This window comes from Dendropsophus ebraccatus, chromosome 12, assembly GCF_027789765.1.
Source record: "Dendropsophus ebraccatus isolate aDenEbr1 chromosome 12, aDenEbr1.pat, whole genome shotgun sequence".
NCBI classification, from domain to species: domain Eukaryota; kingdom Metazoa; phylum Chordata; class Amphibia; order Anura; family Hylidae; genus Dendropsophus; species Dendropsophus ebraccatus.
In genome coordinates, this window is record NC_091465.1 from 4969366 (window position 1) to 4997047 (window position 27682).

Genomic DNA, 27682 nt, shown 5'->3' on the forward strand with positions numbered 1-27682 from the left:
TGGTGAGGTGCCCCCGACCACCATCCTGCCAGAGGTGCCCCCGACCACCATCCTGCCTGGTGAGGTGCCCCCGACCACCATCCTGCCTGGTGAGGTGCCCCCGACCACCATCCTGCCTGGTGAGGTGGCCACCAGCAGAAAATTAATCTAGACACAGCAAAGTATGAGCACAGATACGGAAAACAAGAGTACCAGGGTCGGAGGACCTCATTCCCCATATAGGTTCGGGAACCCCATTTATGGCCTCACCTGTCCCTGTTCGGGGGTCGGAGGACTTCCTTCTCCAGAGGTGAGAAATTTATCATACATTTATGGCCTCACCTGTCCCTGTTCCGGGGTCGGAGGACCTCCTTCTCCAGACGTGGGGCATTTATCACACATCTATATACTATAAAGAAGTCTAGGGAAGCCGAGTCCGCACCCCCCATGTGTTGCATCACTGGCCCCATATTCTGACAGCGGCTCCTATAGAAGCCATAGAGAAGCTGTACAGATAGTCACCCAGCTTTCCCGGAGGCAGATAAAACCAAACATTAAAGAAACTACCATCAATGTGACAGAAGAAGATGACTTCATGACTTCAAAAACTTGCAGAAATCTCAGCCAGACGTTACGTGACCGCACCCCCCCCCCCCCCCTCACCTCACAGAACCGTGACGTCACAATAGAATCTCAATGTCGTACTGACAATAGCCGGGGGGGGGGGGGGGGGGGGGGGGGAAGGTGGCAGGAACACAGCCCCCGGCGAGTTTCTCATACAGTTTCTTCAGGGTCATTTTTATGGGGTTAGATGAGAAGTCATCAGTAATAAACTTAATAAACACCATAACAGGCCCGAAACTTTAACCCTTTGCTGTAAAACTTAAAGGGACCACAACTCCAATTCAACTCCATCCAGTGTGAGATGTAAAGCAGTCCCTGACACGGCACATGGAGGGGATACACAGGCAGGATACAGCCCCCGGCGCAGGATATTCTTATTACACAAAGTGGATAGCCTGCACCTGCAGCATGGCCTCCCAGGGGGTGCGAGAAGTGATGCAGCACATTGTATACAGGACCAAAGATGTCGCAGATCACCCCGGCTATAACAATGCACTGATGAGGAGGATGGTCATTATATCCAGCAGCCATGGGGGCACATGGGTGAGGGTGGCAGCTGAGGTGACAGGCTGCACTAGGCTGCCACTAGTCACTGATGATGAGGATGGTGATGATGATGATGAGGAGGAGGATGAAGCATTATATCCAGCAGCTCTAGGGGCACATGGGTAAGGGTGGCAGGCTGCACCAGGCTGCCACTAGTCACTGATGATGGTGATGATGATGATGATGAGGAGGAGGATGAAGCACTACATCCAGCAGCCATGGGGGCACATGGGTGAGGGTGGCAGCTAAGGTGACAGGCTGCACAGGCTGCCACTAGTCACTGACATGCCCAGACCTGGGGCTGCACTAACACAAAGCAGATGCCAGCCATCTTGCCCAGTCTGTTGCTGTCTCAGTATAATGTGGGCACCGAGCCCCTGCCCCCCGGTGACTGCCCGCTCTGCCCAACTCTCCGGGATTCTTTTTCCTTCCGCGCCCTCGGATTCTCCCTCCGCGCAAAACTTTCCCCTGCAGCACAATGGTCCGGTGTGTGGCGCCCGCTCCCCGCTCCCCGCATGCTTCCCCCGGTGCCCGGTGCCGTTACCTGACATGTCTTCATTCTCCAGCTCGTCCATCGGATCCTCCTCGCTCCCCCGCGGCCCCCTCATCGCCCCCTCCCCCTGACTGACTGCAGTTTTATTTTGCAATCGCGATCCCTTTCTTTGCACCCCGGCGATTAACCCATGAGCTGCCGGGCGGGGGGGGGAGGGGGGTCTGCCGCTGCCGCCGCCGGGGAGATGGCTGCTAATTTCCTTTATTTAGGGGAATAATGTCCCTTCTCTGCTTCTCCCTCTGCCTGAAAATAAAGGAGAGAGAGAAAGAGACAGAACTGGAATACACATGCCCAGAGTGTGACGTCCAGTCTGGTTGCTCAGGCAACCACATCCCATAATTTTGGCACAACTAGTTAGTAGTGATGCCAGAGGTGACCAAGTTCAGGACTAGTTAGTGTATCAGGAGGGGCTGAGGGCAGGGACAATGGAAGATCAGGACAATAGATGCAATGGATTATGCTAAGGTGAATAATCTGCAGCCAGGGCACGGGGTGCAGGATGCCTAGCCGGATGCATGGGGTGCAGGATGCCTAGCCGGATGCATGGGGTGCAGGATGCCTAGCCGGATGCATGGGGTGCTGGATGCCAAGCCGGATGCATGGGGTGCAAGATGCCTAGCCGGATGCATGGGGTGCAGGATGCCAAGCCGGATGCATGGGGTGCTGGATGCCAAGCCGGATGCATGGGGTGCAGGATGCCTAGCCGGATGCATGGGGTGCTGGGTGCCCAGCCGGATGCATGGGGTGCTGGGTGCCCAGCCGGATGCATGGGGTGCAGGATGCCAAGCCGGATGCATGGGGTGCAGGATGCCAAGCCGGATGCATGGGGTGCTGGGTGCCCAGCCGGATGCTTGGGGTGCAGGATGCCAAGCCGGATGCATGGGGTGCTGGGTGCCCAGCCGGATGCATGGGGTGCTGGGTGCCCAGCCGGATGCATGGGGTGCAGGATGCCAAGCCGGATGCATGGGGTGCAGGATGCCAAGCCGGATGCATGGGGTGCTGGGTGCCCAGCCGGATGCATGGGGTGCAGGATGCCAAGCCGGATGCATGGGGTGCTGGGTGCCCAGCCGGATGCATGGGGTGCAGGATGCCAAGCCGGATGCATGGGGTGCAGGATGCCAAGCCGGATGCATGGGGTGCAGGATGCCAAGCCGGATGCATGGGGTGCAGGATGCCAAGCCAGATGCATGGGGTGCTGGGTGCCCAGCCGGATGCATGGGGTGCAGGATGCCAAGCCGGATGCATGGGGTGCAGGGTGCCCAGCAGGATGCCAAGCCGGATGCATGGGGTGCAGGATGCCAAGCCGGATGCATGGGGTGCAGGGTGCCCAGCCGGATGCATAGGGTGCAGGATGCCAAGCCGGATGCATGGGGTGCAGGGTGCCCAGTAGGATGCCAAGCCGGATGCATGGGGTGCAGGATGCCAAGCCGGATGCATGGGGTGCAGGGTGCCCAGCCGGATGCATAGGGTGCAGGATGCCCAGCCGGATGCATGGGGTGCAGGATGCCAAGCCGGATGCATGGGGTGCAGGGTGCCAAGCCGGATGCATGGGGTGCAGGGTGCCCAGCCGGATGCATGGGGTGCAGGATGCCAAGCCGGATGCATGGGGTGCAGGATGCCAAGCCGGATGCATGGGGTGCAGGGTGCCCAGCCGGATGCATGGGGCGCAGTGTGCCCAGCCGGATGCATGGGGTGCAGGATGCCAAGCCGGATGCATGGGGTGCAGGATGCCAAGCCGGATGCATGGGGTGCAGTATGCCCAGCCGGATGCATGGGGTGCAGGATGCCCAGCCGGATGCATGGGGTGCAGGATGCCCAGCCGGATGCATGGGGTGCAGGATGCCAAGCCGGATGCATGGGGTGCAGGATGCCAAGCCGGATGCATGGGGTGCAGGATGCCAAGCCGGATGCATGGGGTGCAGGATGCCAAGCCGGATGCATGGGGTGCAGGATGCCAAGCCGGATGCATGGGGTGCAGGATGCCAAGCCGGATGCATGGGGTGCAGAATGCCAAGCCGGATGCATGGGGTGCAGGATGCCAAGCCGGATGCATGGGGTGCAGGATGCCAAGCCGGATGCATGGGGTGCAGGATGCCAAGCCGGATGCATGGGGTGCAGGATGCCAAGCCGGATGCACGGGGTGCAGGATGCCAAGCTGAGTGCATGGGTGTGCAGAATGCCAAGCCAGATGCATGGGGTGCAGGATGCCAAGCCGGATGCATGGGGTGCAGGATGCCAAGCCAGATGCATGGGGTGCAGGATGCCAAGCCGGATGTATGGGGTGAAGGATGCCAAGCTGGATGCATGGGGTGCAGGATGCCAAGCCAGATGCCAGATGCATGGGTTGCACTATGCCAAGCTGTATGCATGGGTGTGCAGGGTGCCCAGCCAGATGCATGGGTGTGCAAGGTGCCCGGCCAGATGCATGGGGTGCAGGATGCCAAGCCGGATGCATGGGGTGCAGGATGCCAAGCCGGGTGCATGGGTGTGCAGGATGCCAAATTGGATGCATGGGGTGCAGGGTGCCAAGCCTGATGCATGGGGTGCAGGGTGCCAAGCCTGATGCATGGGGAACAGGATGCAAAGCTGGGTGCATGGGTGTGCAGGATGCCAAGCCGAGTGCATGGGTGTGCAGGATGCCAAGCCGGATGTATGGGTGTGCAGGATGCCAAGCCGGATGCATGAGGTGCAGGATGCCAAGCCAGGTGCATGGGTGTGCAGGATGCCAAGCCAGGTGCATGGGTGTGCAGGATGCCAAGTCGGATGCATGGGGTGCAGGGTGCCAAGCCTGATGCATGGGGAGCAGGATGCCAAGCTGGGTGCATGGGTGTGCAGGACGCCAAGACGGATGTATGGGTGTGCAGGATGCCAAGTCGGGTGCATGGGTGTGCAGGGTGCCCAGCCGGATGCATGGGTGTGCAAGGTGCCTGGCCAGATGCATGGGGTGCAGGATGCCAAGCTGGATGCATGTGTGTGCAGGATGCCAAGCTGGATGTATGGGTGTGCATGATGCCAAGCGGGTGCATGGGTGTGCAGGATGCCAAGCTGGATGCATGGGGTGCAGGGTGCCAAGCCGGATGCATGGATGTGCAGGATGCCAAGCCGGATGCATGGGTATGCAGGATGCCAAGTGCCTGGGTGTGCAGGATGTAATGCCAAGTGTATGGGTGTGAAGGATGCTAAGCTGGACACATGGATGTGCAGGATGTAATGCTGAGTGTCTGGGTGTGCAGGGTACCAAGCCAGGTTTGTTGTTGTCAGTGCCAGCTGTAACCTGTCACCCTGCATCACTACAACCACATGGTCCTGCACAGGATGAAGAGCCACCAAGGACAAAAGGGACCACAAAGACCCTAATGAGTTTAACTGCAGCCATACTCCACTATTCACATTACACAACTAGTATAGCACCAGCTGCAGTCATAGTCTATACCAGTGGGTGCCTGTATACTCCTAGTACGATCACATAACACGGTGGTCCGATCCTGGAGTGCTGGGGTCGGCAGACATGGATTTGAGAAGAGGAGAAATCTCAGTCTTTCCTTTATGGCCTGTTCCCTGGTTACAGTCTGTTCCTGGCTTTGGCTTTGAAAATCTGTCAGATAAATTGGTCAGAGATCTGTGTGTGTAATAGGGCCCTTAGATTTATTTATATGGCGCTGACGTGATCTGCAGCGCTGTACAGAGATTGGCATCACTCACGTCAGTCCTTGTCCCCCTAGTGGCTTAAAGGGAACCTGTCATCACTGTCATGCTGCCCGAACCCCAGGCTCCATCCATACAGCGATGGACGATTCATTCTCATATACTGCTGCCTTTCAGAGGAATTATAGTTATAACGGTAGCCAGGAACTGGGCCCCCAGACATTGAGGTGGTCCCTGGCGAGAAGCCGATGGAGACGCCACCAGATCAACATTTACGTCAGAGATGAGGAACCTGCGGCCCCTCCAGCTATTACTAAACTACAACTCCCATCATGCCTGACAGCCAAAGCTTCCCACAGGATACAGTCACACGTAGAGGAATGTACGGAATCTGCAATAATGGAGGACGGACCCATCCAGGTCTATGCATAGCAAAAACCGCAGCAGATTATGTAGGTGTGAACGTAGCGCTTGGCTTCTTTCCTGTTCACGCTCATCTCACTGCTTTTTTGGTCTGTTTAGTTCGTTATGGTACGTGAGGTTTTCTGTAGTATTATTTGAATGTGGTCCATAGGAGGGAGGTAACCCGGCCACCCCTCGTACACACCGCAACTCCACAGAGAGGCTGCAGCATGCTGCGCATGGCGTATTTCCTTACTAACTTCTAGCGTTTGGCCTAATGGTTTTAGGCCAAAAGTGATACCGGAAAAAACACCCAGATAAACACCACATAAACCATTCTCTATTTACCAGAAAGGACTTTGGGGGAGAATTATGGCACCGTCGTATACTAAGACTCTCGGTTGCCCATAGCAACCAATCACACGTCAGCTTTCACTTCTCATAAAGCTCTAATTAAATGAAAGCTGGGCTGTGATTGGTTGAAATTGATCTGTCATTGGTTTCCATGGGAGTTGTAATTGGTAGCTATGAGAGCTGCGATTGGTTGCTATGAAAGCTGTTATTGGTTGCTATGAGAGCTGCGATTGCTTGCTATGAGAGCTGTGATTGGTTGCTATGGAGCTGTACTTGGTTGCTATGAGTGCTGCAATTGGTTGCTATGAGAGCTGTGATTGGTTGCTATGGAGCTGTACTTGGTTGCTATGAGAGCTGTGATTGGTTGCTATGGAGCTGTGATAGGTTGCTATGTTAGCTGTGATTGGTTGCTATGAGAGCTGCGATTCGTTGCTATGAGAGCTGCGATTGGTTGCTATGAGAGCTGTACTTGGTTGCTATGGAGCTGTGATAGGTTGCTATGTTAGCTGTGATTAGTTGCTATGGGAGCTTTGACTCTTACTATAATACACTGCTATAAATCTCCCCCTATGTGTGTGTATGACGTTTTCATTATGGCTCCGCATTAGCGTTTTAGTGTCTCGTCCCACTAGATTTATGGTGCGTTTCGCTGCCCTTGGTCCGTTCTCTCCTTTTTCTTTTGTTTACTCCAATTACGTCACTAATGTAGAAACCAATCACTTTATAGGTGGTCAGCGACGTAATTGCACCAGAAACTCAAAAATAAACCCTCAGTAACTATGTCCGGACATCGGGAAAAAAACAAAAGGCCGAGGAGTGAAAATCAAGACAAATCAGACATAAACACCTGATTTTTGGCAGCACATCTATGACTCTGTTCACACTGCAGGTTGCACGCTGCTTGTGGCTTAAGTACAGACAAAAAACAAAAGGTGCAGCAGCAACCCACAGGTGTAAGGGCTCACATATATACTTCTCCCAGCGTACACACGGTAAACACCTACTCTGTAGATATTAAAAATTAAAATATAAAATTTTTTAGAAAAGTGAGGATCTTAGCAAACTATTTGATCAAACAGATTGTACCATGTCGCCAACATTAAGGCGTCCTCGAGATATGGACCCTACTCCAGCATCCTCACACTAGCAATGGCCTCTCCTGGGCTGAATAAGCTACAACTGGGCAGATAGGAACCAAATGATCTCTTTATATAGCAGCCGTGGGACATGGGGGGAGTGCAGGCCAACAGGAGGTAGCCACACCCCCCACATATAACAGGAGGTAGCCACACCCCCCACATATAACAGGAAGTAGCCACACCCCCCACATATAACAGGAGGTAGCCACACCCCCACATACACCAGGAGGTAGCCACACCCCCACATATAACAGGAGGCAGCCACACCCCACATATAACAGGAGGTAGCCACACCCCCCAGATATAACAGGAGGTAGCCACACCCCCCACATATAACAGGAGGTAGCCACACCCCCCACATACAACAGAAAAAAAGGGAAATTTTGGCAGCACATCTATGACTCTGTTCACACTGCTTGCACCTGATCAATCCGTCTGGAGAACTCAGAACAAACTCAAATACGAAAAAATCGACAAAAAGTGACCGCCATAAGAATGCATTTTTGGCATTTTTAGTGGCCTTTTTTCCAGCCTAATGCAGCAAAGTCCACGTCCTCCCACAACCCCCCCCCCCCACCAGATCTCACCCCCCCACCAGATGTGATACTCTGCACCGGTCCATGTCCCCCCCCCCCCACCAGATGTGATACTCTGCACCGGTCCATGTCCCCCCCCACCAGATGTGATACTCTGCACCGGTCCATGTCCCCCCCCCCACCAGATGTGATACTCTGCACCGGTCCATGTCCCCCCCCCACCACCAGATGTGATACTCTGCACCGGTCCATGTCCCCCCCCCCACCACCAGATGTGATACTCTGCACCGGTCCATGTCCCCCCCCCCCCCACCAGATGTTATACGCTGCACCGGTCCATGTCCCCCCCCCCCCCCCCCCAGATGTGATACTCTGCACCGGTCCATGTCCCCCCCCCCCCCCCCCACCAGATGTGATACTCTGCACCGGTCCATGTCCCCGCCCCCCACCAGATGTGATACTCTGCACCGGTCCATGTCCCCCCCCCCCACCAGATGTGATACTCTGCACCGGTCCATGTCCCCCCCCACCAGATGTGATACTCTGCACCGGTCCATGTCCCCCCCCACCAGATGTGATACTCTGCACCGGTCCATGTCCCCCCTCCCCATCAGATGTGATACTCTGCACCGGTCCATGTCCCCCCCCCCCACCAGATGTGATACTCTGCACCGGTCCATGTCCCCCCCCCCCCCCCATCAGATGTGATACTCTGCACCGGTCCATGTCCCCCCCCCCCCATCAGATGTGATACTCTTTTTTTTCTCTCCAAAAATCACTTATTTATGTCGGATTAGATGAATTTTCCTCGACTTCTACGATGGACGGACACATTCATCCCAAGATCAACAGGACGGGGGGTACCGAGCTGATCGGTGGAGGTCGGACTGCTGGGACCCCGCTAACTAGTGAGTGACATCCTGCATGCTCCCCCATGGGACTGTACTGTAATGACGGCCGCCTCTCCATTCCTCATCTACCTCTGGAGCAGTGCAGGGTCCCAGCAGTTACGGGGTTACCCCCATCCCGTAGATAGATGACCCCCCCTTCTCGTCTCAGGTGACCCCTTTCATAAGACTCCTCACAGGCGGATAAGAAGGTAAAACATATTGTACAGTTATATTTCTCACATCTGTCCGGGAGGTAGGTTTTATTTCCAGACAATCTTATTTAAAATGTATTAATTTAAAAATAAATTATTTAAAATTTAAAAATAATTAGTGCCCAGTGTAATGCTGCGGCTGCCGCTCTGTCCCGTCGCAGGTCGCTCTCCACACAGACATGTGACCACCGCGGCCAGTCTCTGGCACTAAACGTATCCAGACCGGCCTATCCGTATGCAGACGGTAATGAAAGCCTCGGCCCTGTCACCCGTGCCAGACTCAGCGCCCTATTACACAGCCCGATACTGAGGAGGAAGCGAGCGCCAATCTGTCAGGTCAGCACTCGCTTCCTCCTCGTTCTTCGGTCGCTCTCTATGCTATTACACTGACTGACATCGAGCGGGTAGCTGCAGGACGGGCTATAGAAGTGAGCGGCCCCTCTCCTCTATAGGCCACCCATCCAGGAAAGGCAATGATCAGCTGACATCATGTGGGCCAATCATTGCCTTTCAACCTGAGCTATCATGCAAAACGATTATTGTCCGGAGCGGCCGTTAATGGGCCAAGTACGGCTGCTAATCGTTTGGTGTAACAGAACCCTTATTGAGGGGCGCAGGTCGCAGCCATCATAAAATAACAAAAGGAAATAACAAAAAGAAAAAAGGATAAAAAATACCAAATGCCAAAATAGTGTTGTTGTTTTTTTCTGTACTTTGACTAGAAGTAACATGGTCGGCATCTCCTTTCCACTTCTGGTTATTACGGGTAGTTAGTATCCGCCGAGCCGTCAATGGTCCCGATACTGGGGGTCATTATCTGTGGGACAAGGCTGTGGTGTCCTCGGGGGAGGGGGGAATCTCATCACATCCACTTTCAGGGCCCGGATTTCATTAGCCGCCAATGGATACGAGATATCAAAGAATTCACGGCAGAGAATTGAAGCAGCCATTGCTTCCGGAAGGTTCCTGGGACATCTCTCATGGTGTTTATCTGTGCGCTGACATGCTCTAATGTTCTGGAAGCCGCCCGGAGCAATCCTCTCTAATGTAATGCATATGTAATAAAATGGAGTCAATGCTGTTCAGAGCCGAGGATCCTCGCTGACATGACGCTCGCTTCTCCTGCTTAAATACAGACCCAACAATCACATAAAAAACTTAAAAAATCCCCAGCGTCAAAGATAAGAAGCGGAGCGTCTCAGCGTCTCAATGACTTCTCCGTGGCGTCAGGATGAATTAAATCCACACACGACATCTAGATCGCTCCCTGTGGGCCCAGTTCACACACCGCAGGTTCTCGACATTGTTTGACACATTTTTATTGCACTTTTTATAGGCTTGCTGAATTCTGATAAATACTAATCTTAAAGGGGTACTCCAGAGAAATGTTTATGTTTTTTAAACAACTTGTTTCAGAAAGTTATAGAGATTTGTAATTTTCTTTTATTCAAGAATCTCCAGTCTTCCAGTACTTATCAGTGGCTGTATGTCCTGCAGGAAGTGGTGTATTCTCTCCAGTCTGACACAGTGCTCTCTGCTGCCACCTCTGTCCATGTCAGGAACTGTCCAGAGCAGCAGCAAATCCCCATAGAAAACCTCTCCAGCTCTGGACAGTTCCTGACATGGACAGAGGTGGCAGCAGAGAGGACTGTGTCAGACTGGAGAGAATACACCACTTCCTGCAGGACATACAGCAGCTGATAAGTACTAGAAGACTGGAGATTTTTTTAATAGTGAAATTACAAATCATTCTGACACCAGTTGAATTGAAAAAAAAAAGAAAAACATGTCCCGAGTATTCCTTTAAAAGGTGCAAATGTGAGGTTTACAGCCATGTAATTTTTTAATTTTTTTTTATGCGAAACCTAAAAAAATTCTCTGTTACACTGCTTTTTCAAGGGAATGTTCACATGGAAAAGTCCCACACCTTGCACCACAACTTTTGCGGAGCATGTTTTTTTATGTGAAAAATTCTTTCCACATCAAAAACAGTATAATTTTTTTTTCTTACATAAACATAATCTTTATACTGAAAATCTATAGCAAGACACAAAAAGAATAGATTCAGCAATTTACTATTCTGCTGGTGGGGTCACTGTGTACATACATTACTGATCCTGAGTTACATCCTGTATTATTCTCCAGAGCTGCACTCACTATTCTGCTGGTGGGGTCACTGTGTACATTACATTACTGATCCTGAGTTACATCCTGTATTATACCCCAGAGCTGCACTCACTATTCTGCTGGTGGGGTCACAGTGTACATACATTACATTACTGATCCTGAGTTACATCCTGTATTATTCTCCAGAGCTGCACTCACTATTCTGCTGGTGGGGTCACTGTGTACATACATTACTGATCCTGAGTAACATCCTGTATTATTCTCCAGAGCTGCACTCACTATTCTGCTGGTGGGGTCACAGTGTACATATATTACATTACTGATCCTGAGTTACATCCTGTATTATACTCCAGAGCTGCACTCACTATTCTGCTGGTGGGGTCACTGTGTACATACATTACATTACTGATCCTGAGTTACATCCTGTATTATACTCCAGAGCTGCACTCACTATTCTGCTGGTGGGGTCACTGTGTACATACATTACATTACTGATCCTGAGTTACATCCTGTATTATACTCCAGAGCTGCACTCACTATTCTGCTGGTGGGGTCACTGTGTACATACATTACATTACTGATCCTGAGTTACATCCTGTATTATACCCCTGAGTTGCACTCACTATTCTGCTGGTGTGGTCACTGTGTACATACATTACATTACTGATCCTGAGTTACATCCTGTATTATCCTCCAGAGCTGCAATCATTATTCTGCTGGTGGGGTCACTGTGTACATACATTACTGATCCTGAGTTACATCCTGTATTATCCCCCAGAGCTGCACTCACTATTCTGCTGGTGGGGTCACTGTGTACATACATTACTGATCCTGAGTTACATCCTGTATTATCCTCCTGAGCTGCACTCACTATTCTGCTGGTGGGGTCACTGTGTACATACATTACTGATCCTGAGTTACATCCTGTATTATACTCCAGAGCTGCACTCACTATTCTGCTGGTGGGGTCACTGTGTACATACATTACTGATCCTGAGTTACATCCTGTATTATACTCCAGAGCTGCACTCACTATTCTGCTGGTGGGGTCACTGTGTACATACATTACTGATCCTGTCCTGCACACTCCCTAATGATTAGCCCGCTGGTGATTAGTCGCAGTTTTCAGCACACAGAGTATGTGGCGGCGCTGTATAAACTTACATATAAGTGGAGAATTCCATGATTATACAGCGTCCTGCAGCGCCATCTGCTGGCTGTGGATTATATTGCCAGGATTTCTTTATTAAAAAAAAAATCTACTACGAGTGTAAGAAAACCAGCGACTCCTCGATTAATCTTCTCCTCTAACAACCTGTTTTATGTTATACCCAGTAATGTGAGAAATAGTGAATCCTGCCACGTCCCCCCCCTTCCAATTCTGTGTCTGTAAGGCAACTGACTGCTGCAGGAGCACTCCCCCACTGAGGAGACCAACAACATGAAGCTCCGCCCTACCTGCTAAGCCCCACCCCCTCTATTAGCCAGAAGGAATCAAAAGGTAAATAACATCTATGTTCTGGACCCTCTGGCCCAACCCCTGCAGTGTCAATCATTGGGTTATAATGTTGTGAGGGACAGGGACTAATACTGTCCTGCTGAATATAGTGCAGAACATACGCTCTGCTGTCTGGTACACTCTGCTCTGCTGTCACACCTGCTCTGCTGTCTGGCACACTCTGCTCTGCTGTCACACCCGCTCTGCTGTCTGGCACACTCTGCTCTGCTGTCACACCCGCTCTGCTGTCTGGCACACTCTGCTCTGCTGTCTGGTACACTCTGCTCTGCTGTCTGACCAGCCCACTATGCTCAGCTGGTCTGACTGTCCGCTCTGCTGTCTGGCACACTCTGCTCTGCTGTCTGGTACACTCTGCTCTGCTGTCTGGTACACTCTGCTCTGCTGTCACACCCGCTCTGCTGTCTGGCACACTCTGCTCTGCTGTCTGGCACACTCTGCTCTGCTGTCTGACCAGCCCACTATGCTCAGCTGGTCTGACTGTCCGCTCTGCTGTCTGGCATACTCTGCTCTGCTGTCATACCCGCTTTGCTGTCTGGCACACTTTGCTCTGCAGTCACACCTGCTCTGCTCTCCTGTCTAACCCACTCTGCTATCTGGCACGCTCTGCTCATGCTCTGCTGTCCGGTCTGCTCTGCTGTCTCAGCTGCTCCTTCCGCACAGAATTTTGGTGCACACTCCAGCTTTCTTTGGAGGGAAAAAATCTCCTATATTATGAGCTCAAGGAAAAACTATTACTGGTGAGTGTTTTCCCCTATGAGAATAGACTTGAGTGAAGTAATCTGAGTGTACACTCACCGGCCACTTTATTAGGTACACCTGTCCAACTGCACGTTACCACTTAATTTCTAATCAGCCAATCACATGGCGGCAACTCAGTGCATTTAGGCATGTAGACATGGTCAAGACAATCTCCTGCAGTTCAAACCGAGCATCAGTATGGGGAAGAAAGGTGATTTGGTGCCTTTGAACGTGGCATGGTTGTTGGTGCCAGAAGGGCTGGTCTGAGTATTTCAGAAACTGCTGATCTACTGGGATTTTCACGCACAACCATCTCTAGGGTTTACAGAGAATGGTCCAAAAAAGAAAAACCATCCAGTGAGCGGCCGTTCTGTGGGCGGAAATGCCTTGTTGATGCCAGAGGTCAGAGGAGAATGGGCAGACTGGTTGGAGCTGATAGAAAGGCAACAGTGACTCAAATAGCCAACCGTTACAGCCAAGGTAGGCAGAAGAGCATCTCTGAACGCACAGTACGGCCAACTCTGAGGCAGATGGGCTACAGCAGCAGAAGACCACACCGGGTGCCACTCCGCTCAGCTAAGAACAGGAAACTGAGGCTACAATTGTGGTGTGGGGAATATTTTCTTGGCACTCTTTGGGCCCCTTGGTACCAATTGAGCATGGTTGCAACGCCACAGCCTACCTGAGTATTGTTGCTGACCATGTCCATCCCTTTATGACCACAATGGACCCAACATCTGATGGCGACTTTCAGCAGGATAATGCGCCATGTCATAAAGCTAGAATCATCTCAGACTGGTTTCTTGAACATGACAATGAGATCACTGTACTCCAATGGCCTCCACAGTCACCAGATCTCAATCCAATAGAGCATCTTTGGGATGTGGTGGAACGGGAGATTGGCATCATGGATGTGCAGCCGACAAATCTGCGGCAACTGTGTGATGTCATCATGTCACTATGGACCAAAATCTCTGAGGAAGCTTCCAGCACCTTGTTGTATCTATGCCACCAAGAATTGAGGCAGTTCTGAAGGCAAAAGGGGGTCCAACCCGTTACTAGCATGGTGTACCTAATAAAGTGGCCGGTAAGTGTATAGTGCCAGATGCAGATCCCTCTCTGCCCAGATCTCATGGAATAGGCCTCAATGAAGAATCCCGTCCCGTAGATGTATCTAATCCAATGGAGAATCCCATCCCGTAGATTTACCTAATCCAATTAAGGGTCGCGTCCCGTAGATGTGTCTAGACCAATGGAGGCTCGCGTGCCATACATGTATCTAATCCAATGGAGGCTCGCGTACCATACATGTATCTAATCCAATGGAGGCTCGCGTGCCATACATGTATCTAATCCAATGGAGGCTCGCATGCCATACATGTATCTAATCCAATGGAGGCTCGCGTGCCATACATGTATCTAATCTAATGGAGAATCTTGTCCCGTAGGTGTATCTAATCCAATGGAAGATCCTGTCCCGTAGATGTGCCTAATCCAATGGAGGCTCATGTCTGCTATCTGGCACGCTCTGCTGTCTCAGCTGCTTCTTCCGCACTGAAAAACTATTACTGGTGAGTGTTTTCCCCTATGAGAATAGACTTGAGTGAAATAATCAGTGTATAGTGCCTGATGCAGATCCCTCTCTGCCCAGATCTCATGGAATAGGCCTCAATGAAGGATCCTGTCCCATAGATGTGTCTAATCCAATGGAGGATCCCGTCCCGTAGATGTATCTAATCCAATGAAGGATCCTGTCCCATAGATGTGTCTAATCCAATAGAGAATCCTGTTTCATAGATGTGTCTAATTCAATGGAGAATCCCGTCCTGTAGATTTATCTAATCCAATGGAGAATCCCATCCTGTAGATTTATCTAATCCAATTGAGGATCCCATCCCGCAGATGTGTCTAATCCAATGGAGGATCCTGTCCCATACAAGTATCTAATCCAATGGAGGATCCTGTCCCATAGACGTATCTAATCCAATGGAGAATCCTGTCCCATAGATGTATCTAATCCAATGGAGAATCCTGTTCCATAGATGTGTCTAACCCAATGAAGAATCCCTGTTCCGCAGATGTGTCTAATCCAATGGAGGCTCGCGTCCCATACATGTATCTGATCCATTGGAGACTCTTGTCCCGTAGATGTATCTAATCCAATGTAGGATCCAGTCCCATAGATGTGTAGATGTGTCTAGTGCAATTGTCCGCTGCCCCGGAAGAAGATGCTTTCATTTATGCTTTCAATCTGTGAAGATTTCCTCCAACCTGAAGATGCCTCCTCACACGCAGACAACGGACCACGGCTTCTTCATCATTATACAGGTGGCCATACACCTGTTACCTCTCCCGTCCTCCCCATACACAGGTACGGTCAGTGGTCAAGGAGAAATTCTTTATGGCCACATCCTGCCAGCGGGCGGTAGAGTGACAAGGATTACAAGATCAGATTAACATCTCACGGTGGAACCTGACGGTCCTCATTCATCCTAAACAACCGACGGCCAAACCATCTCTCCTGCTCACCCTCCCCATATACAGGAATGCTCAGCCCAGAGGGCTCCTGTGTTCTCTATGGGGAAGGGTAGAGTGCTCTGACTGATTTCTCTCCCAAACAAAGGCGTGGGCACTGATTTTTCTTCACACCCGAGAACTGTTGGTGGTTGTTCCAAACAGCTCCATACACCTTAGACTGACGGCCGATTCTGCTGTGAGCGGACATCGAGAGCGGACATCAACCTTCCAGCTGCTTTAACACGTATTTTCCGAAGGGATGTTTGGCTCAACCTGACATCACAAAGGGCAGAGATCTGAACCTTAATGCCTTTATTCAGACCTTCCAGTGGGAGTTCTGATACCGAGGGAGACGTCAGGTCACCTAACAACCGACTAAATGGTTGGATATGACCCGGTTAGACCCCTTGTCAGCCAATAATCTCCTTCTGATGGCCACAGCTTCAGGTGGAGACTGACATCTAAAATGAACCGGACCCCGACCCAACAGACGCAGGAGAACTGAACCTTGCTCGGCCATCATGATGGCGGCTGTTCCCTCCCTTCTGAGCTTCCTCATAACTTTTGGGATGAATTTCCCTCTATAAATTTTTCCTTTCATTATTCAGTCTGAAACCCGACATATCACTTCATATAAAAATATCAGGAAATGTCACATCTGACGCCACACTTCTCAATGCATAAATCTGCATGATACAATTATATATCCTGCTCCCCCTCCCAGAGAAAGGAAGAACATGGCAGCCGGGTAGAGAGGAAATAAAAATACTTCAAATCAAATCAACTTTCTTTACACAGCAGTAAAGGGCTCAATCCATTTTGCACATATAGCCTCACAGCGCCTTCTACCATTTTACTTCGTGTTTTACGGGGGGGGGGGGGGGGGGGGGGGGGGAGCAGACAACTCCCCCCCCCCCCGGTGAGGATGGACTTGGTTCCCAGTCACCATGAATGAGGCGATGGCGCCTCTGCAGTCGGGTTCTCTGATCCCCTGAGATAAAGCAATGAATGAGAACTCCCCACCAGATAGACCTTGTGCCCCCTCCATGGTCTCTGTAGACCACCACAGTGGGAGTGTCAGGCATCACTCTCCCATTCCTGATGAAGGTAACATTGTTTCATGTCCAGTCACTCAGCGTTTGATTCCCAGTGGCTGAAGTTGGATGCAGCTATAGGCCATATACTGCCATAGGCTGTAACCACCAGGACTCCCTGGAGCGGCTTACAACTTCTCCAGCCACTGGGATGAAAATGAAAAAAATGACTGGACTCCAGTTGCGTTCATCTTTAATGGATTACCGAACCACCAATCTTTGGAATCCTGCACCCTCCTGCAGTAAAACGTCCACCGATTTATGTGCATACAATACTATCACTAGGTCTCTTTCCGTTATGTGGCCATTTATAATACAGCAGACCAATCCATTCAGCTCGAGCAAAGAAGAAACCTCGACCTCTCCTCTGCTGGGACCAGAACCTTCTTTACCACTTTGGGTAGGTTCACACTACGGAATCCGCGTGGATAAGTTCCAGTGGATTCCGTGGCTCGTACCCGTTCACGGCGGCACGCCTATCCGCCTGTGCCATAGACAACATTCTATTGCCGTGTGGATTCTGTATTCCGCCTATGGAGCAGGCGGATTTGTGCGCCGCCTTGAACGGGTACGAGTCATGGAATCCTCCAGAATTTATCCGTGCGGATTCCGTAGTGTAAACCTACCCTCAATGTAAGGCAGGATGTCTCTAGACTTGGCCTGGAGTGGGCAGTTTATTTTCACACCCCATTTTATTATGTAAAACACCCAGTGACAGCAGAAATCCAGGCTGTGTTCTGCAAAACCCCTACACCCAACCCGAAGACAAAGGCTGCTGCTGTTTCTGGAAGAAAGAAGCCATGGTTTTATAAGCCTGTGAGGCCCTGCTGCTTCCCACGTAACCCTGCAGCCCCAATGTTCTCACACAAGCTTCTTTTGCCCACCTACCTATTGGAAAAACTAGACCTTCAACCAATATGGCGGCTTTAAAGAACACGTAGGAACCAACAGAATCCTACCAGATGCATTCTGTATTAAGTGTATATATATTCTATACACACACATAGGGCTGGGCGATAATTGCCTAAATCAATATTGCGGTTTATCGTACATGTCGTCGCGGTAACAATAAATTGACCGATAATTATGACACGCCCCTTTTAAAAACCCTATTTTCCGATGGTAATACAAACGTGAATATATTCCATATCACAATGAGCAGCAAACTTCACAAGTAATACACAATGTTTTGGCATCTCCTACGGCATTTTCAAGTGGCACTTGAAAATGGCATAGGAGACGCCAAAACGTTATATTACTTGTGAAGTTTGCTGCACATTGTGATATGGAATAAATTCACGTTTTCACGTTTGTATTACCATCGGAGTGCTGCAGAGTATTTTTTTACTAGCTGACTTGGTCCAAGGTCTGGGATTCGTCTGCTGGCAGCCACAGTTAGTTTAGTGTGCTGCCTATATTGTTAGCTATATCTACTGTATCTATACAGTAAATATATATATATATATATATATATATATATATATACACACACACTCACCGGCCACTTTATTAGGTACACCATGCTAGTAACGGGTTGTCTGCTGCTGCTGTAGCCCATCTGCCTCAAAGTTGGCCGTACTGTGCGCTCAGAGACGCTCTTCTGCCTACCTTGGTTGTAACGGTTGGCTATTTGAGTCACTGTTGCCTTTCTATCAGCTGGAACCAGTCTGCCCATTCTCCTCTGACCTCTGGCACCAACAAGGCATTTCCGCCCACAGAACTGCCGCTCACTGGATGGTTTTTCTTTTTCGGACCATTCTCTGTAAACCCTAGAGATGGTTGTGCGTGAAAATCCCAGTAGATCAGCAGTTTCTGAAATACTCAGACCAGCCCTTCTGGCACCAACAACCATGCCACGTTCAAAGGCCTCAAATCACCTTTCTTCCCCATACTGATGCTCGGTTTGAACTGCAGGAGATTGTCTTGACCATGTCTACATGCCTAAATGCACTGAGTTGCCGCCATGTGATTGGCTGATTAGAAATTAAGTGGTAACGTGCAGTTGGACAGGTGTACCTAATAAAGTGGCCGGTGAGTGTATATTCATATATAGACAGACAGACAGATAGATAGATAGATAGGAGATAGATAGGACTCCTATCTATCTCCTATCTATCTCCTATCTATCTCCTATCTATCTCCTATCTATCTCCTATCTATCTCCTATCTATCTCCTATCTATCTCCTATCTATCTCCTATCTATCTCCTATCTATCTCCTATCTATCTCCTATCTATCTCCTATCTATCTCCTATCTATCTCCTATCTATCTCCTATCTATCTCCTATCTATCTCCTATCTATCTCTCTTATCTATCTAATATCTGCCCCCAGTCACTCTGCCACAAGCTGTTCTGGACCCCCTCCCCTCTGCCGCACATACAGTTGGGGTCAGGTATAGGTCGGCACCTCCTTGCTCCACCAGGCACCGCGCGCTCTCTCTCTCTCCTGCACAGGAATCCTCTGCCCCCTGTCACTCAGTGCTGTAGCACATATATCTGCCGGCAGCGTCCCGGGCAGAGCGTCCCACACGGCTGCTTCCAACACTGCCAAAAGATAACGGGACACCGAGGATTCCTGTGTGGGAGAGAGTGCGGTGCCCGGTGGGGGAGGATGTGCCGACCCATACCTGACCCCTGCAGCCACTTCATGTAAGGGAGAGGGGAGGCAGGGTACACCGTGCAGCTTCCAGAGCCGCCCAGAAGCAGCAGCAGCGCTGAGCACACAGCACACCTGTGCGCAGCCTGTCACATGTCCAGCCTTCCTCTTCAGGAAGATTAACAGAGGGGAGCAGAGCATGGGGCCGCAGTTTATATATATATATATATACGGTATGTATTATAATCCAGTTTCTTGCCCCATCCAGTGCCAGAGTAACAGATGATGTTACTATGATGGAGTAAGACCATTACCACACAGTGTGATAACTAAGCTTCGGGGGGCTGCAGGGCAGAAAGGTGGTCTGATCCCCCTTATGTAACACATAGTCTAGGACACTGACAACATCCCAGCCGCCGCCACCCACCCCCCACCCCCACCCCCACCGATCACCTGAGGCTTCGCTTGATGACGATGCTGCAAATGGGGGGAGAGAAGAATTATAAAAATACTGAAACCAATGATTGAGTTCCGGTATTTATTGTGGATAATACAAAACAAATCCAGATCTAAAAAATTAATCTTCATCCTCTTCCTCCTCTTCGTCCTGGTTGATCTGGAAGTATCTTAACTCATAACTTTCCTTACTGTTGGCGACCACACGCAGCCAGTCACGCAGGCTGTTCTTCTTTAGGTATTTCTTTGTCAGGTATTTCAGGTACCTGGTAAAGGAAACATGGCGGCTCAGACATGAAGAAGTCACAACATACAGACAAAACACCGAAGGGGAAGCCCTCCTACAAATACAGTGAAAACCTCCTGCAGCAGCGCCACCACTACCAACAGGTCATGTCTGGTATTACAGCTTTCAATGTAAATAGATGAGTTAACCGTGTAATCTCCTCATCTAAACACCGGATTTAGGTTTGGGCTTTGGTTGCAGGACAATTGCACGACGTCTCTACGACTTTGTGACTTGCTGTCATAAGACTATTGTGACATATAACTCACACGGGGGTCCATGGTGGTAAAGTCACGTGCAACCAGTGCAGCACTGATCACCAACATTACATGTGAGGGTGTATAACCACTATCACTATGGAGCACTAGCCTTATGTGTCAGGGATTTCATACTTTGGATAACCTCTTTTTGTTCGCTGGATCACATGTAGGACCCCGAAAAATCACCTGTAATCTGTGAGGGGCAAATGTAACACCTACCTGCAGTGCCTCCACAGGGGAAAAGACACCATTACACCATATTCCATGAAGTCCATGACAGTATGGACAATATGGCTGGACTCTGGATACATTAATATGTATGCCAAATATTTGTCTAGATTACCGACCACTACTATAATAGCCGTGGTCTGGCTGGTGTATATGTAGATTTAGGGGGAGATTTATCAAAGGGTGTAAAATTTAGACTGGTGCAGACTGCCCACAGCAACCAATCACAGCTCCTCTTTCCTTTCACCAGAGCTGAAAGCTGAGCTGTTACTGGTTGTTGTGGGAAGTCTGCACCAGTCTAAATTTTTACACCCTTTGATAAATCTCCCATCTTTATATACATTATACAGTAAATAGACTATATCTATGCACATTATACTTGAGGATGAGAGCAGCACTACTGCATAAATTGGTGGTGCCAGCAGGTGGGACCTTGGACTCAGGTCCACAATAATATAAATGGATACACCAGCAGCACTTGGTTCGATGAAGTTCAAACGTGAATTTATTCCATATAAAAGGGTGCGACGTTTCAACCGCCTCTCGCGGTCTTTTTCAAGCATGCTTGAAAAAGACCGCGAGAGGCGGTTGAAACGTCGCACCCTTTTATATGGAATAAATTCACGTTTAAACTTCATCGAACCGAGTGCTGCTGGTGTATCCATTTATATGCACATTATAGCTATATACACACCAGCCAGACCACTGCTTTTATAGCAGAATGGTGGTCGGTAACCTAGACAACGAGCTGTCAGCAATGGGAGGGAAATAGCAGGAGGATGAGGTGGCAAGTTTTATATTTGACTGTGTATAAATATTGATCCTTACGCCCTTCAAGTCTAACTATATTAGCCAAGATGTATACCCCTTTAGAAAACAAAAGAGACAGGGCGCTTTCTGGTGCAGTATTGTAGTACAGCGCTAGTACGGGTGAGGTATGTGAAAGTCACCACTCACCTGGTAGAGGCACAACTCTATGTAGCACATCGTATCTAGTATCTACTGTATACTTCTATAGTTACTGATCCTGTAGACAAACGTAGTGTTCTCAACTAGTAGCTCCCCAGACATTATAAGATAGAGGGGTTACAACACAGGGAAGCCATGATGCCAGTAGTATGACACTGGAGCTCTGTCTCTCTGAGGGCTTGGTAAGGCGAATGAATGTGCTTATGATGTCTGGCCCACATGGACAGCCCCTTTAAACCTACACACGACCTCAAGCTGCATACGAGCAGTGAGTTTTCTGTCAAAGTTCCAGAATGAGATTTAGTAAAAAGTGAGTCACTTGTTACATTGAACTCGCTTAGTAATCTTATCTGTGACTTTTGTCCGTATCGTAGTATCTCTTGTAGTAACGCAACTAAACCCTGCGCGTGGCTCTAGGCCGCAGTGCCGCTACTAGAGCAATTCAGTAGCCACTAAAACAATAGATTTAAAGTGGTTACCTGGCCTTCTATAACTGATGGCCTATGCTCAGGACCAGTATATACCCAGGTGCCTGATGGCCTATGCTCAGGACCAGTATATACCCAGGTGCCTGATGGCTTATGCTCAGGATCAGTATATACCCAGATGCCTGATGGCCTATGCTCAGGACAAGTATATACCCAGGTGCCTGATGGCCTATGCTCAGGACCAGTACATACCCAGGTGCCTGATGGCCTATGCTCAGGACCAGTATATACCCAGGTGCCTGATGGCTTATGCCCAGGATCAGTATATACCCAGGTGCCTGATGGCCTATGCTCAGGATCAGTATATACCCAGATGCCTGATGGCCTATGCTCAGGACCAGTACATACCCAGGTGCCTGATGGCCTATGCTCAGGATCAGTATATACCCAGGTGCTGATGGCCTATGCTCAGGACCAGTATATACCCAGGTGCCTGATGGCCTATGCTCAGGACCAGTACATACCCAGGTGCCTGATGGCCTATGCTCAGGATCAGTATATACCCAGGTGCTGATGGCCTATGCTCAGGACCAGTATATACCCAGGTGCCTGATGGCCTATGCTCAGGACCAGTATATACCCAGGTGCCTGATGGCCTATGCTCAGGACCAGTATATACCCAAGTGCCTGAAGGGGCTGCAGTATCTTCCGTTTTACCAGCACTACTAACACCCATGTTACAAGGTTCTGCAGTGCTGCCTCATTCACATGAATTGAACCCTGCAGGACATTGCACCACCACTACTACAAAGGGAGGCTATGGTATACCATAATACAGCAGCAGTTGTCCAATCAGGAGATGACAGAGAACCCATAACAATGGAGGTCAGTGTCTGATACTGCTCACCTTTTGGAGAAGGGTACTTCTGAAGTCACAGTGATCTTGCTCTTGCTTCTCTCGATGGTGACAACACCACCGCCCAAATTGCCAACTTTCCCATTCACTTTGATACGGTCGTGCAAGAACTGCTCCTGTAACATATTGTAAAGATTCAGAATGGAGATCTCAATGACAAAGCAGCCGACTAGGTGATATCCACCCCCCATGACAATCATGTGCCCTGATAGGGGATATAGACCAAGGCTGACTTGAAGGGGGACTCTGGCAAAAACATTTTCTTTCAAACCAACTGAGGTCAGAAAGTTATACAGATCTGTACTTTACTTCTATTTAAAAATCTCCAGTCTTCTAGTACTTATCAGCTGCTGTATCTTCTGCAGGAAATAGTGTATTCCTACCAGTGTGACACAGTGCTCTCTGCTGCCACCTCTGTCCATGTCAGGAACTGTCCAGAGCAGCAGCAAATGGCCTTTGGCATGATTAAAGTTTGTAGTTCTGCATGCAATAGCGGATGCGGCAGCAGCAGCGGGGAACGAGGGGCAAACGAGCGTTGATAGCGCTCATTTGCTCCTCATAGTTGCCCCGTGGAATAGGGCCTTTACTGCAGCATCTCTAATTCTATGGATGCATAGCTAACCATGTGAGGCCAGATCAGGGCCGGATGGAGTTCTACTTTATTTCTTGCTGTCTGTTTTTAAACTGTCAGTACAGAGACGGCCAAACCTGCTGAGATCAGCCGACCACCTAACGTACAGCCCCTCCTGACTCTCCCCTAATGACAGACGTTAGGCATGATGGATCTTAGGGACATAAGCTGCTGCCAAAGCTGTACGGCAGCTACCCTCCCTACTCCCCATTCAGTATACATTTACATACAGGTATTGGGCACTGTGTTGACTGAAGACATTCACTTCACTCACCCTCCCCCCCATTACAGACAGGTGTCAATCACTTTATGACCTCATTCACTGACTACAGACACTGAAACCAAAAGAACTTACAAAATTAGCCGCATCCATGATGCCATCCTCCACCGGGTGAGTGCAGTCCAGAGTGAACTTCAGCAGCTGCTTCTTCTTCTTGCTGCCTTTTGTCGAGGACTTTTTCTAGAGAAACCAGGAAGCAGACATTACTACTTTTACACTATATACGTCATCCAGAAACTTTACATCGAGGCCACAAGTCATTCATTGTGATGGAACCAAAACCATGAACATCCATGAAACCTAAGACGTTGTTTGATCTCAACATTTCATAGAAGTTGCAAATATTTAGCAAAACAAGCGATTGTACAAAACTGAGCAAATTAGCAAAAAAAGCGCATGACTTAAGGTGAACGTATCACTGCTGCTCATGAATATTATTATATCACCTGGGTCGGCAGAAGAATGGGCATCCCGGTTCCCCCATCTGGGCCGGTTTTGGCTGGCCAAGCACCCGCAATGTACAGATAGCCCCTCCCCTCAGACATGCTCCTCCTTCAGAATCAGGTCTAGCTCCACCATCGAGGGGAGGGGCTACTGGTACACTGGGGGCGCCGGGCTCACCTCAAGTGCAGAGAGCGGCCTCATTTGGATATCAGAAACCGGCCCAGATAGCAGGCAGTGATCAGGATTGTGCGCTGTGCATGCCTGCAACAAGGCAGGGAGACAGCTACTGGACAGCTGCCCCCCATATCGGAAGTTATATTATCCAAGACGGCCAGAGGAAGGAAGGAAGTGCAGCGCCAGAGAGCAAAATGGGTGGGGCCTTTTCTCAAGATAATGGCTGCATCTGTGTCTGCCACTACAGATCCCCATGGCTGCCACTACAGATCCCCATGTCTGCCACTACAGATCCCCATGGCTGCCACTACAGATCCCCATGGCTGGGCACATCCTTACAGATACATATCTGGCCCCCGTCCTGAACATTCTGTCCCATAAACAGCTCTCAGCTGCATGATGTTGTGGGATTCATAATGGTGCAGGCACACTAATGTGAATAGGGGCTGATAACCCGCCGCTGATTCCATCGCTCACATCTCCACCTGTGCCACAGACCCATTCTATGGTCAGGCGAATTCTGCCGTCTGCTGAAAGAACTGACAGGAGTCTATGGCACAGGTGGAGATGTGAGCGAATCTGCGGTGGGTCATCCATCCCTATTCAGTGGTATGAAGCCTTAAAGTGACTGTACCACCAGGCCCAGGCTGAAGCACTGAAGGCGGGCCGACCCAATCTATTATCGGAGGCTGAGAGTGAGCGGCCACACTAGAAGCTGGTTTGTTCCATAGACGAGCTGCGTGACCCCCCCCCGACGCTGATCATAGACGAGCTGCGCGACCCCCCCCCTCCCGACGCTGATCATAGACGAGCTGCGTGACCCCCCCCCCCCCGACGCTGATCATAGACGAGCTGCGCGACCCCCCGACGCTGATCATAGACGAGCTGCGCGACCCCCCCCTCCCGACGCTGATCATAGACGAGCTGCGTGACCCCCCCACCCCGACGCTGATCATAGACGAGCTGCGCGACCCCCCGACGCTGATGATAGACGAGCTGCGTGACCCCCCCCCGACGCTGATCATAGACAGATGACAATACAGTATACCGTATATAACAGATGACAATACAGTATACCGTATATAACAGATGACAATACAGTATACCGTATATAACAGATGACAATACAGTATACCGTATATAACAGATGACAATACAGTATACCGTATATAACAGATGACAATACAGTATACCGTATATAACAGATGACAATACAGTATACCGTATATAACAGATGACAATACAGTATACCGTATATAACAGATGACAATACAGTATACCGTATATAAGATGTGACTGTACAGTATACCGTATATAAGATGTGACTGTACAGTATACTGTATATAACAGATGACAATACAGTATACCGTATATAACAGATGACAATACAGTATACCGTATATAACAGATGACAATACAGAATACTGTATATAATAGATAACAATACAGTATACCGTATATAAGATGTGACTGTACAGTATACCGTATATAAGATGTGACTGTACAGTATACTGTATATAACAGATGACAATACAGTATACCGTATATAAGATGTGACTGTACAGTATACCATATATAACAGATGCCTGTACATTATACCGTATATAACAGATGCCTGTACATTATACTGTATATAACAGATGACAATACAGTATACCGTATATAAGATGTGACTGTACAGTATACCGTATATAACAGATGACAATACAGTATACCATATATAACAGATGACAATACAGTATACCATATATAACAGATGCCTGTACATTATACCGTATATAACAGATGCCTGTATATTATACTGTATATAACAGATGACAATACAGTATACCGTATATAAGATGTGACTGTACAGTATACCATATATAACAGATGACAATACAGTATACCGTATATAACAGATGACTATACACTATAATCAGGCTGTAGCTGATCGGTCATCCATAGATGAGGCCTGGGCACGATGCGGCCGGGGGAGCGGGGGATGCGGCCGGGGGAGCGGGGGATGCGGCCTTCTCCCCGGAGCCTTCTCCTCCGCCTCACAGCCCAGAGCGGCTCCTCATCCCGGGGACCGCACACTCCGCCTCCGGGGCCCCACACAGCCGGCCACCACCCCCGCCCCTCTCCCCGGTACAGGCTGCGCCCAGGCCCCGGCTCCTCACGCCGCACACGCCGCTCTCCTGCTGCCTCCACACTGCGGGACTGACAGCCGACATCACCCCGGGAGTGTCACCGGTACAGCAGGAGAGCAGCGGGAGACCGCGGAGCCGCAGCGGGGGCGCGGGAGCCCAGTGTGTACGGTACCATGTGAGCAGCGCGATACTGACCACAGGAGCCATGGCGACCTCAGATGGCTGAAAGGAAGAGGAAGCCGCCGCGCATGCGCTATGTAAGAGGCCGCCATGGCTGCGGAGCGTCGAGATAATCGATGGGCTGTACTGCGCATGTCTGCAGGGCTGGCATCGCGCGTGCGGCCTGAGTCACGTGCTTCTCCGTATACTGGAGTAGTCACCGGGCTCCAGAGGGTGGAACGTCATTACAATGGCCGCTCGTCACTCTGTAACTGCATTGGATTACTGTACTGAGCAGCATTGAGTTGTTTCCCAGCATTCCATGTTTATGTAATGTCCTTATATGAGGTACTGATCACCTGCCCCATTGTATTATGGGAACTCAGTGACCCCCCCCCCCAACACCAGCAGAATAGTGAGTGCAGCTCTGAAGTATAATACAGCCCCACAATGACCTATGGACAGCAATGCCAAGGTCTGGGTGAAAAATTAAAGGGGGTTCTCCAGCATTAGAAAAACATGGCCACTTTCTCCCAGAGACAGCACCACTCTTGTCTCCAGTTTGGGTGCAATTTCCATTGAAGTGAATGGAACATTTTTGTAAACAACACCTGACCTGGAGACAAGAGCAGTGCTGTCCCTGGAAGAAAGTGGGCAAGTTATTCTAATGCTGGAGAACCCCTTAAGGGTGCGTTCACACGTACAGGATCTGCAGCAGATTCAATGCAAAGTAACTCTGGGCCATCAGATCTGCTGCATATCCTGTACGTGTGAACGCACCCTTAAAGTGTGTGTCATAATAAATCTATGGCGTTATTCACATGTCCTGTAATCTATGGATCCGTAT

General features: G+C 49.8%; 3 protein-coding genes across 10 annotated transcripts in view; 1 reads left to right on the plus strand and 2 right to left on the minus strand.

Moving 5' to 3' along the window:
• The window catches only part of CHD5 (chromodomain helicase DNA binding protein 5), a 161500-nt gene extending 159562 nt beyond the window's left edge, over positions 1-1938 (minus strand). For all 8 annotated transcript variants that reach the window (XR_011359376.1, XM_069948884.1, XM_069948883.1 and 5 more), the window contains exon 1: positions 1694-1938. Coding sequence is in view for 7 of the 8 variants with exons in the window: in XM_069948884.1 (XP_069804985.1) it covers positions 1694-1757 (64 nt within the window). In the remaining variant the exon portion in view is untranslated. The remainder of the gene's footprint in view (positions 1-1693) is intronic.
• Positions 1939-19996: 18058 nt separating this feature from the next.
• RPL22 (ribosomal protein L22) lies at positions 19997-26976 on the minus strand. The gene is made up of 4 exons (XM_069948957.1): positions 26872-26976; positions 24002-24106; positions 23007-23131; positions 19997-20194 (listed from the first exon to the last, which is right to left on the minus strand). Exons 1-4 carry the CDS (start codon positions 26881-26883, stop codon positions 20050-20052), a joined length of 387 nt encoding a protein of 128 aa, XP_069805058.1. The 5' UTR covers positions 26884-26976; the 3' UTR covers positions 19997-20049.
• Positions 26534-27682, plus strand: part of RNF207 (ring finger protein 207) — a 51904-nt gene continuing 50755 nt past the window's right edge. The window contains exon 1 of the mRNA XM_069948958.1: positions 26534-27183. The gene's annotated coding sequence lies outside the window, so the exon portion shown is untranslated. The remainder of the gene's footprint in view (positions 27184-27682) is intronic.